At 44.1% G+C, this 12,722-nt stretch overlaps 1 protein-coding gene across 1 annotated transcript in view; it reads right to left on the reverse strand.

Annotated features, from left to right (window-relative positions):
- The window catches only part of HMCN2 (hemicentin 2), a 491,624-nt gene that overhangs the window by 69,999 nt on the left and 408,903 nt on the right, over positions 1 to 12,722 (reverse strand). Inside the window, exons 75-76 of the mRNA XM_063936681.1 lie at positions 2,228 to 2,398; positions 1,608 to 1,778 (exon numbers count right to left, since the gene is read on the reverse strand). Of these exons, the coding sequence (XP_063792751.1) occupies positions 1,608 to 1,778; positions 2,228 to 2,398 (342 nt within the window). The remainder of the gene's footprint in view (positions 1 to 1,607; positions 1,779 to 2,227; positions 2,399 to 12,722) is intronic.

The raw sequence follows: 12,722 nt of genomic DNA on the forward strand, positions 1-12,722 counted from the left end.
GGGCAAAACCATGTGCACTGCAGGGGAAGCAGATATAACATGTGCAGAAAGAGTTAGATTTGGGTGGGTTATTTTATTTCTGTGCAGGGTAAATACTGGCTGCTTTATTTTTACACTGCAAATTAGATTGCAGATTGAACACACCCCACCCAAATCTAACTCTCTCTGCACATGTTATATCTGCCCCCCCTGCAGTGCACATGGGCCCTCATTCCGAGTTGTTCGCTCGGTATTTTTCATCGCATCGCAGTGAAAATCCGCTTAGTACGCATGCGCAAAGTTCGCACTGCGACTGCGCCAAGTAACTTTACTATGAAGAAAGTATTTTTACTCACGGCTTTTTCTTCGCTCCGGCGATCGTAATGTGATTGACAGGAAATGGGTGTTACTGGGCGGAAACACGGCGTTTCAGGGGCGTGTGGCTGAAAACGCTACCGTTTCCGGAAAAAACGCAGGAGTGGCCGGAGAAACGGTGGGAGTGCCTGGGCGAACGCTGGGTGTGTTTGTGACGTCAACCAGGAACGACAAGCACTGAACTGATCGCACAGGCAGAGTAAGTCTGAAGCTACTCTGAAACTGCTAAGTAGTTAGTAATCGCAATATTGCGCATACATCGGTCGCAATTTTAAGAAGCTAAGATTCACTCCCAGTAGGCGGCGGCTTAGCGTGTGTAACTCTGCTAAATTCGCCTTGCGACCGATCAACTCGGAATGAGGGCCATGGTTTTGCCCAATTGCTAACAAAAATCCTGCTGCGATCAACTTGAAATTACCCCCTTTATTCGGTATAATCTTGGGTCAGGGCTGGCAGCAGTCAAAACATAAAACCAAAAAACTAGCCAAAGCTCCATCCAGTTTTACTGATAAAATAATCATACATCACATCATCATGATAAAAATAAATTAGGGACAAGGGTAAGATCATTTGCCTTTACAATGCAAACACACTCTAAAATATACTATAAAATGTTTACATTAAGTACCAGTACTGACAGAGCTACAGTGTCGGACTGGGACATGAAGGGCCCACCGGGGGAATGCAGTTATAGGGGCCCATACTTAGGGGTGTGGCCAGTCTAAAAAGCGGGTGTGGCCAGCCTCCACAGATGCTTGAAATACACAATAGTTTAGTGCAGTGTAATGCAACATATCTACCATGTATAATACAAGTGCACAGTCTGGAACCTGATCCCTAGAGGAAGGAGTGGGCCCTCAGGCAGTGGGGCCTACCGGTGGTTTCCCTGGTACCCCTGTGGGCCAGTCCGACCCTGCAGAGCTATATGAGTAAAAGTCCAAGAGAAGACCTGTAAGTGACATAAATAAACATAATAGGGCTGTACATAATGGAACTTGATCATCCACTACTGTAAATTATAAGGAGTTCTGTGACGATATATAAAAGCACAACTTCAGGTCACTCTAATTTTGTAATTTAAAGAACTGGCCAATATTCCTTATGACACAAGTTTTCTGAATAAACCCTGCAGAGATTATGACAGCAATGACATTAGAATTTACTATTTTCACAGATATTATACACTAGTGATTATATGTGAATTATTGTATATGATCATACATAACACCATACCATGAACATAGTGAATATACCTCGACATTGTGGCAGCAGGCACGTCTCTACTTCAGTGTCCTTTCCAACACAGGTTTTGCCCCCGTTCTGTGGTGGGGGAGAGAAACAGGAACGATTGCGCTGCCGAATGCCTTCACCGCAGGATACCGAACACTGTGACCAACTACTCCAGCCTGTCCAACCTCCGTCCACTAATACAGAGCAACATGGAAGAAATACTTATAACCCATCTGCCTAAAGTATCATACAACAAGGATCATTTACGAAAGTGCAAAAAGTTGTCCACTCAGCAGATAAGGCACTGGGAAAAGTCACACACCTATTTTTATGTAAATACTCCCAATAATACAAGGAGTACATAGAGTACAGGACACTCTGGCAATAGGCCCATGTTACTCCTGGTGTTTGCAGAGGGAAAGTAACCTAACTTTGAAGTGACTTTCATGTGCACCCATAACCCCCATGTTATGTGGGCAGTACCCAGGAGTGGTCATACACCTTGCTATATGTGAGGCGTACAAATAGGTGCATTTGCGCAAAATTAAAAGCAAAGTGCATCTGTATATTCTATGGTTAGTTAATGAAGTTCTATATATGTCGTTGCAGCTAAGCTACCTCACACTGCACAAGTGAGTCTTACCTGGGCAGAAAAGCAGGCTACAGGTCCTCACATCCACGTCTCGTCCCATACAGGGGCTACCACCATTGGATGGAGGAGGGTTGTTACACAGCCGGACCCTCTCTTGTACGCCCATACCACAGGTCCTAGAACATGGACCCCAGTCTTGCCACTCAGAGAAGCCACCATTAGCTGTCAGGACAGATGGAGAGTACACAATATGGGCATCATTTTATAGCTGTGTCAAAGAGCTGGATTGGGTTCATTGATATGCACATAGCTCTCATCACACATACAATTCAAGACTTTGCTCTGATTTTCTACACCAGACATACAAACATTGTAATTTTGAAGGGCAACCTTGAGCATAATTATGAAGGGCACCCCCACTCTCTTCTCTCAGGAGTGAGCTCCCCAAATTAGAATTACGCCTTCATTTCCATGGCAGTGGGAAAATGTGAAGAGACAAATATGCCAGCAGACCGTGTGACACTGTCCCATGGAATTGTAGGTTGGGGATGGAGCTGGCATGTAAACTAACTGTAACTTTAAAAGGAAGCTCCTCCCCCCTGCAACCCTATAATGCCAGTACTTCTTTAAAAGAGTTCATCAAGTATGGCTGCGTTTTCATTCAGCTCTGCATACTCCCTCAAAAATCTTCACCCATCATCCGCTATCACCCTGCGAGTGGAGATAATTTGTATGCACCCCTGCATCTCCACGATTTAGAGGTCTGGGACATATCTTTTGGAGGCTTGGGAGCATGTGAGAACTCTGGAGTCCTACCATCGAAGTGACCGCCTGCATGAAACTGATGATTCCTGGAACACCACAGGCCTGGCAATTACTTCTTCCCAGTTGCACTAACAAGCTCCCTTCCATCTGCTTCATTGCTTCCGTGCGGGGCAGTCACTGGGAATCTGTAGATGGTACCTGCTACTGGGGGATTTATTCTTTGTAACTATTTCTCCCCCCACCTTGCTAACCGCATCTGCTATCTTGGAAATGGATATGTCTACGGCAAATGAATACACCCTCTCTTTTGCGATAGAATTGGGCAAACTTCTGCTGCCATATTTAGATGGAAAAATTAATCATGTGCTGGCTTGTGTGATCCCAGTCTCAGGCTCCTTGGATCCTATCTCCCTACCTAATGACGCCCTGTGGGAACCAGATGTCCCGGTGATTGTGGTTCCTCCACTTTGCGACTTGCAAACACCAATGGTTCTACAGCACCCACAATGTGAGAAGGATGATATTCCTTCCTATGGCACGCTTTCATGCAAGGACCCTTGGAATGTTAATTACAGGATGAACTCTCCCTGTCTCTGGGCAGCTGGATGGCTTGAAATCTATTATCTCTACCACAAGAGCTCTGGGCCTTGGCTTAGGAATGGACTCGGTGGAGGCTTCTTACTGGCTACTTCAAAGCTCTTCTAATGCTATTTGTACACTGGATTTTGTGTTACGGTGCATGCTATGTAGAATGCTACTTACATTAGTTAGACAGATTGGCGAGCCCCACCCTGCTGTTTTTGTCCTGCCTATGTTTTGTGGCTTCTTCGGCTCTGTGACATAAATGTTTTGCTATGTCTATGCTTTGTCTATGCTCTCCCGGCTCAGATTACATGATCATTCATTTATGAATCCCATCATACCGCCCTGTATGCTCCATCCCTGTTTCCGGGTCTCATAGACTTTGTGACTTGAAGTGGAAGTGGTGTGTTATTACTTTCTGTACATGGCATCCTGGTCACAAAGCCTCATAGATATAAATATTTACCTGCTGTGTTCTGCATCTGAGCCTCCTTTCTGTCAATTAGATTTACTGATCTTCTATTGGTGTTGTACTATTTCTCATTTATTTGTAATTTTTTATGTTAACACAGATTTAATTTACTTCCTTTAATTGGTAGCTGTGACATATATCTTACTCTTCTACGGACTTTTGATTGTGTTTTAGATATACAGTATTCAATGTATCTTGGTGCCTTGAGTTACACATAATGAGACATAGCTGTTATATGTGCTAAGACACTTACGTTCACTCCCATGGTGCCATCGAGCTGCTGAACCATTTTATATATTGGTCACGCTCAAGCAGTGTCGGAATTGGACAGGTAGGGCCCACCAGGAGAATGCAACGTTAGGGGCCTGCTGAAAAACTGCCAGCCCAGCTGCATGGAACCCGGGGAATGTAGTTAGTACAGACACAGTATGGAACACAGACAGGGCAGACAGACACAGGACATGGAACACAGACAGGACAGACAGACACACACAGGGTATTGAACACAGACAGAACAAGCAGACACATAGAATATGGAACTCAGGCAGGACAAGCAAACAGACTATGGGCCACAGACAGGACAGGCAGACATAGGATATGGAATATAGACAGGACAGGCAGACACATAGGATATGGAATAACACAGGACAGGCAGACATAGGATATGGAATATAGACAGGACAGGCCGACACATAGGATATAGAATATAGACAGGACAGGCCGACACATAGGATATAGAATATAGACAGGACAGGCAGACACATAGGATATAGAATAAGACAGGAAAGGCAGACATAGGATATGGAATATAGACAGGACAGGCCGACACATAGGATATAGAATATAGACAGGACAGGCAGACACATAGGATATAGAATAAGACAGGACAGGCAGACATAGGATATGGAATATAGACAGGACAGGCAGACACATAGGATATAGAATATAGACAGGACAGGCAGACACATAGGATATAGAATAAGACAGGACAGGCAGACACATAGGATATAGAATAAGACAGGACAGGCAGACACATAGGATATGGAATATAGACAGGACAGGCAGACACATAGGATATAGAATATAGACAGGACAGGCAGACACATAGGATATAGAATAACACAGGACAGGCAGACACATAGGATATAGAATAAGACAGTACAGGCGGACATAGGTTATGGAATATAGACAGGACAGGCCGACACATAGGATATAGAATATAGACAGGACAGGCAGACACATAGGATATAGAATAAGACAGGACAGGCGGACATAGGATATAGAATATAGACAGGACAGGCAGACACATAGGATATAGAATAAGACAGGACAGGCGGACATAGGATATGGAATATAGACAGGACAGGCAGACACATAGGATATAGAATATAGACAGGACAGGCAGACACATAGGATATAGAATAAGACAGGACAGGCAGACATAGGATATAGAATAAGACAGGACAGGCAGACACAATATATGGAACACACAGACAGGACAGACATCTCTCATAGACATGGGATCAGGCCCCCACCCTCCACATGAAGGATGCACGGACAGACTTGTAGATCAGGCCCCCTCCTTTCTTGTACCTGAGCTGTCCATGATGCTGCTGTCAAGTTGTCGGGCTGGGTTCCAAGCTGCTGTTGGGGACACTCTGAATGCTGTAGGTGCCACTGCCCTGCTCAATCCTTGCCTGCTCCCTGCAACACGTTGATCAGGGGCCCCTCCCTCACCAACATGATCCAGCGGTATCCAACAGTACTTAGGTCGACAGTCAATAGGTTAGCCACTATTGGTCAACATGGACAAGGTCGACATGGGACAGGTCGACACATAAAGTTGCCATGACTTTTTTACAATTTTTTACAATTTTTTTTTTTTAACTTTTCCATACTTTACCATCTACGTGGACTACGATTGGGAATAGTAACCTGCTTGAGTGAAGCGAGCCATGCAAGGGGACGCGGTGCACTAATTGCGGTTCCTGGTCATGTTACGGAAAAACGACTACAGATTTTTTTTTTTTAATCTCATGTCGACATTTTCATGTGCCGAGATGTTGTGTTGACCTTTTCACTGTGTCAACCTTTTTCCCCACGTCGACCTATTGACTGTCGTCCTTAACCAGGTTGACCCTTTGATCCATAACTGATCCAGCTTGCACGCTGCCAAGGCCCCGTCCATGGTGCTGAATTCTGCCTGCTGCTGGGAAAGCTTGTGATTCTGCAGCCGCTGCTCTGCTCAGCCCTTGTCTGCACGCTGTCTGCTCCCTGTCCAAACCTGCATGGGCCCCGCCACTCAATGATAGTGGGCAGAGCTCCAAAGCAGAGGGGCCCACTGGGGATCTACCTACTGTCGTTTGCTTAATATCCTAACTTAATTATTGCTGGGCAATGGGCATATGTTTTCCTAATTTGAAGACCTTATTAATTCTGTTCTTTTAGTAATGTGCTAAATTTGTATTACATAGCTACATAGTTAATGAGGTTGAAAAGAGGCAAAATGCCCATCGGGTTCAACCTGTATTCTGTATTAAGCTGTGCACATTATAATGCACCAGCTGAAGTAATGGTTTCTTACCAATTAACAACTATATTTTGTACCACTCCCAGATACTTAATGTCAATATGTTAAATGCTATAGCCTTGGATACTTTCTTCAGCTACAAAACTGTCCAATCCATTTTTAAATGAATTTACAGAGTCCACCATTATTACCTTATCCGGCAGGGAGTTCCAAATCCTTATTGCTCTTACGGTGAAGAACCCTTTCCTCCGTTTTGTACGGAATTTTCTCTGCTCTAGCCTCAGTGAGTGCCCACGTGTCCTATACAGAGTTCTATTAATAAACAAATCCCCTGCTAACTCCTTGTAATGACCCTTTACATATTTGAAGATATTAATAATGTCACCTCTTAGTCTCCTCTTTTCAAGGGAATACATATTTAACCTAGTAATCTTTTCCTCATACACCAGTGTCTCTAACTCTATAATCAGTTTAGTAGCTCACCTTTGAACTCTTTCGAACTACCAGATATCTTTTTTATAATATGGTGCCCAAAATTGAACATAGTATTCCAGGTTTCGGACGTACCAATGATTTATACAGAGGCAGGATTACATCCTCGTCCCTTGTCTCAATACCCCGTTTTATGCACGCAAGGACTTTACTTGCCTTCTTTGCTGCATTTTGACATTGTGTACTGTTATTAAGCTTATCATCTATGAGCACCCCAAAATCTTTTTCCACTACTTTTACCCCTATATTTTCCCCATTAAGTGTGTAGGATGCAAGTTTGTTTTTAATCACAAAGTGCAGAACTTTGCATTTTTCAATATTGAATCTCATTCTCCATTTAGATGCCCAGGTTTCAAGTTTAAGTAAGTAATTCTGCAGAGACTCCACATCGATTTCTGAATTAATTATCTTACACAGTTTAGTATCATCTGCAAAGATTGACACTGTGCTTCCCAGGCCTGTTCCTAGATCATTAATAAATATATTGATCAGTAGCAGGCCAAGTACGGACCCTTGTGGTATTCCGCGGACTACTGTTGCCTATCTGGAGAACATCCCATTGACCACTACTCGTTGTACCCTGTTATCCAGCCAATTACCTATCCATGTAGCAATAGTATTTCCTAGGCCAAGTTCCCTTAATTTGATGATCAGTCTCCTGTGAGGAACTGTATCGAAGGCTTTTGCAAAATCTAAAAAGACCACATCCACTGCTTTTCCCTCGTCAAGATTATCGCTCATTTCCTCGTAGAAGCCAATTAAATTAGTTTGGCATGATCTGTCCCTCACAAACCCATGCTGACTCTTGCTAATAAATTTAGTATTCCGCAGATAATCCTCTATGCTAACCCTCAAAATTCCTTCCAATATTTTACCCACTATAGAGGTTATACTAAATGGTCTATTGTTCCCAGGATGATTTTTAAATCCCTTTTTAAATAATGGCACTACCTCAGCTATACGCCAATCCCTCGGTACCATACCTGATCTAATTGAACTATGGAAAATCAAGTATAAGGGTCTTGCTAGCTATGCCCTAAGCTCCAAAATAACCAGGTGAAAACCACCTGGCCCCGGTGATTTATTAATCTTTATGTTGCTTAGCCTCTCCAGGACTACATCCTCACTTAAACAAGCATCTAGCCAAGAATCATTACCTTCACTGTCGTTATGAACGACTATCACCTTCTGATCCTCCCTGGTGAATATATCCGCTTTTATTTTGTCATCATTTGTCAAGACTCCCAGTTCATCTTTCTGCCTTATCTTCCCCACCTTACCCAAGATCCTCCTGGAAATTAGTAGTTTTTTATTTTATATTTATTTTTCTAATGACCTATTAGGCTTAGTTATTTGATGAATATAATGTTTGGGTTACAGTAAAATCTGATGGGTGTTTACTTGTGTCTTTAGATTTAGTGCATATTGTCCTTTTAGTATTTTCAATATTCGTCTATGATGTCTACACCCATGTATTTAAAAAAAAAAAAATCTAAGTTTTTTTTTTTTTTTTTTAAATAAATTAGGATAAGATATACAGGTTGAGTATCCCATATCCAAAATGCTTGGGACCAGAAGTATTTTGGATATTGGATTTTTCCATATTTTGGAATAATTGCATAACATAATGAGATATTATGGGGATGGGACCCAGAATGAATTTATGTTTCATATACACCTCATACACACAGTCTGAAGGTAATTCTAGCCAATAGTTTTAATAACTTTGTGCATTAAACAAAGTTTGTGTACATACACACAATTCATTTATGTTTCATATACACCTTATACACATAGCCTAAGGGTCATTTAATACAATATTTTTAATATTTTTTTTATTTAAGTTTGTGTACATTGAGCCATCAGAAAACAAAGGTTTCACTATCTCACTCTTACACAAAAATTTCTGTATTTCTGAATATTCCGTATTTCTGAGTATTTGGATATGGGATATTCACCCTGTAGTTTTTATTCATTTTTATTAGACTGTGAGCTGTGGTTTCAAATCACGTTCCTCCAGTTTGGTTTGGTAAATAGGGATGTTGAAGCATTGCATTATTGAATCAATCTATATTGAACATTTGTTCCATTTGTTGTGCCTTCCTGTATTTTCCATATGAATATCATATGCTGTATCCTACAATTTGTCAAAACTATTTGAGTTTCCAGGTGCACTGTGATGTCTATTGCCTTTTTCAGTTATGTACGTAACTTGCTGATTGTATAACTTGTCTTAATGCATATGCTTCAATAAAAAAATTGTTTGAGAAAAAAAAAAAAGTCTGGAAAGGAGTAGCAGTAACCCTGTGAAACCAGTAGGGAAAAAACGGTCAAGAACCAAAACCTCTCAGGGGAGAACTGTACGCCCAAAGTTGGTATTGCTGGATGCAACAACATGAAAACGATAAAACCTAGAAAACATGTGGACAGAGGACCAGGTAGCTTCACAACTGACCTGTTCTACCATAGCCCCATGTTGCTCCGCCCAGGAGGTCGGAATCGCCATAGTGGAATGCGCTGACACCCGGTCTAGTGCTGGTGGCCCCGCACTAGTATAGGCTCGAGTGATGACTGAGCAGATCCAACATGCAATGGTCTGATCAGTAGCCGGCCAAAAGCGTTTATGTGCATCATAAAGAACAAGCAGAGAAACTGTGCAGCGGACAGAAGAAGTCTTGTCCAAGTAAATCCACAGAGCTCAGACTACATCTAGCAGAGCCAGATCATCCTGGTCCTGGGAAGTTGTTGAAGAGGAAGCACCGGAAAAACAATTTCCTGGTTTAAGTGGAAAATCTTCGGCTGAAATATAGGAACTGTACAGAGAACCGCTTTTTTGTCATAAAAGACAAGAAAAGGCGGCTTGCAAGACAAAGCCCCTAACTCGGAAACATGACAGGCTAAGGCAATAGCCGTAAGGAAGACCAGCTTATAAGACACAGTTGAAGAACTGCAGAATGTAAAGGCTGAAATGGAGCCTGTTTGAGAGCTGATAGGACCAGACCAAGATCCCACAGTGCTACCTGCTGATGAAACGGTGGTTGAATACGCACCACACCCTATTAAAAGGTTCGGAACTCTGGAAGAAGGGCCAAATTCTGCAGGAAATAAATTGACAGAGCCAAAACTGAGAACAAAACTTTAAACTGGCTTCCAAACTCCCCTGAAGGAAGGCCAAAAATGAGGGAGGCAAAACTTGGATGTAGGAACCCTTCTATGCTCACACCACAAGATGTAGAGATTCTATACACTGTGCTGATTGTGTGACAAAACCGGTTTCCGTGCTCATAGCATAGTATGGACTACGGAGGGAAAAAACGAGTTTTATGGTAAGAACTTACCTTTGTTAAAACTCTTTCTGCGAGGTACACTGGGCTACACAAGGAAAGACATAGGGGTGTAGAGTAGGATCTTGATCCGAGGCACCAACAGGCTGAAAAGCTTTGACTGTTCCCAGAATGCATAGCACCGCCTCCTCTATAACCCTGCCTCCCTGCACAGGAGCTCAGTTTTTAGTTAACCAGCCCAATGCAGTAGCAGGAAAAGAGACGACAACGGTTAGTAGCCATATACACCACACTCTCACGTCAGGAGAAGTGTCAGCGGCTAATGCCATACCAACCCAAAGAAGCTAAGTGCGTCAGGGTGCGCGCCTTGTGGATCCCAGTGTACCTCGCAGAAAGAGTTTTAACAAAGGTAAGTTCTTATTATAAAACTCGTTTTCTGCTGTGGGGTACACTGGGCTTCACAAGGAAAGACATAGGGGATGTCCTAAAGCAGTTCCTTATGGGAGGGGATGCAGTGTAGTGGACACAAGAACCCGGCATCCAAAGGAAGCATCCTGGGAAGCGGCAGTATCGAAGACATAGAATCTTATGAACGTGTTCACTGAGGACCACGTAGCCACCTTGCACAATTGTTCAAGGGTCGCACCACGTTGGACCGCCCAAGAAGGTCCAACAGACCGAGTAGAATGGGCCGTAATGTGAGCAGGAGCTAATAGACCAGCCCTCACATAAGCATGTGCAATCACCATTCTAATCCAGCTGGCCAAAGTTTGCTTGTGAGCAGGCCAGCCCCGTTTGTGAAATCCAAACAGCACAAAGAGAGAATCAGATTTCCTAATAGAAGCAGTTCTCTTCACATAGATACGGAGAGCCCGTACCACATCCAAAGACCACTCTTTGGGAGACAGATCAGGAGAAACAAGTGCCGGAACCACAATCTCCTGGTTAAGGTGGAACGAAGAAACCACCTTAGGCAAATAACCGTGACGAGTCCTAGGAACAGCCCGGTCACGGTGAAATATCAGATATGGGGAACTACAAGACAAGGCACCCAAATCCGACACTCTTCTAGCTGAAGCAATAGTCAGCAGAAACGCCACCTTAAGGGAAAGCCACTTAAGATCAGCTGAACCAAGAGGTTCAAACGGAGACTCTTGTAATGCCTCCAAAACCACCGACAAGTCCCAAGGAGCCACAGGCGGGACATAGGGAGGTTGGATACGCAACACACCCTGAGTGAAGGTATGCACATCAGGTAAGGTCGCAATCTTTCTCTGAAACCACACCGTCAAGGCAGATATTTGAACCTTGAGGAAGGCCAGACGCAGGCCTAAGTCCAGGCCCTGCTGAAGAAAGGCCAACAACTTGGCTGTACTAAACTTGGAAGCGTCATAATTGTTAGATGCGCACCAAATAAAGTAAGAATGCCAGACCCTATGGTAAATCTGAGCAGAAGCCAGTTTCCGGGCCCGCAACATAGTTTGAATGACCGCCCTCAGAAAACCCTTTAGCCCTCAAGACGGAAGCTTCAAGAGCCACGCCGTCAAAGACAGCCAGGCTAGTTCCTGGTAGACACAGGGGCCCTGAACGAGGAGGTCTGGGCATTGTGGAAGTAGAATTGGACGCTCTGACGATAGGCCCTGCAGGTCTGAGAACCAGTGCCGTCTGGGCCACGCTGGAGCTATGAGAAGCAGAATTCCTCTTTCTTGCTTGAACTTCCGAATTACCCTGGGCAGGAGTGACACCGGAGGGAACACGTACGGCAGCCAAAACCTCCACGGCACAGCCAGCGCATCCACGAATGCTGCTTGAGGATCCCTTGTCCATGCTCCGAAGACCAGAACCTTGTGATTGTGTCAAGACGCCATCAGATCTACGTCTGGAAGGCCCCACTTTTCCACTAGGAGTTGAAACACTTCTGGATGGAGGCCCCACTCTCTGGCATGTACGTCCTGACAACTGAGAAAGTCTGCTTCCCAATTCAGGACTCCCGGAATGAATATTGCCCATATGGCCGGTAGATGGCGTTCCGCCCAATGTAGAATCCGTGAGACTTCCTTCATTTCCAAACGGCTTCGAGTGCCGCCTTGATGATTTATGTAAGCCACTGTGGTGTCGTTGTCCGACTGTACTTGAACAGGACGGTTCTGAATTAAATGCTGGGCCAGGTTCAACGCATTGAAGACCACCCGCAATTCCAGAATGTTGATCGAGAGGAGAGATTCCTCCTTGGTCCACCGACCCTGAAGGGCGTGTTGCTCCAGCACCGCGCCCCAACCTCTTAGACTGGCATCTGTCGTCAACAGGACCCAGTCGGATATCCAGAAGGGACGGCCCCTGCACAATCGTCGGTCCTGGAGCCACCAGTGCAGCGACAGACGGACCTCCGGAGTCAATGAGATCATGTAAGACCTGATCCGG

Source organism: Pseudophryne corroboree, chromosome 8 (genome assembly GCF_028390025.1).
Source record: "Pseudophryne corroboree isolate aPseCor3 chromosome 8, aPseCor3.hap2, whole genome shotgun sequence".
NCBI classification, from domain to species: domain Eukaryota; kingdom Metazoa; phylum Chordata; class Amphibia; order Anura; family Myobatrachidae; genus Pseudophryne; species Pseudophryne corroboree.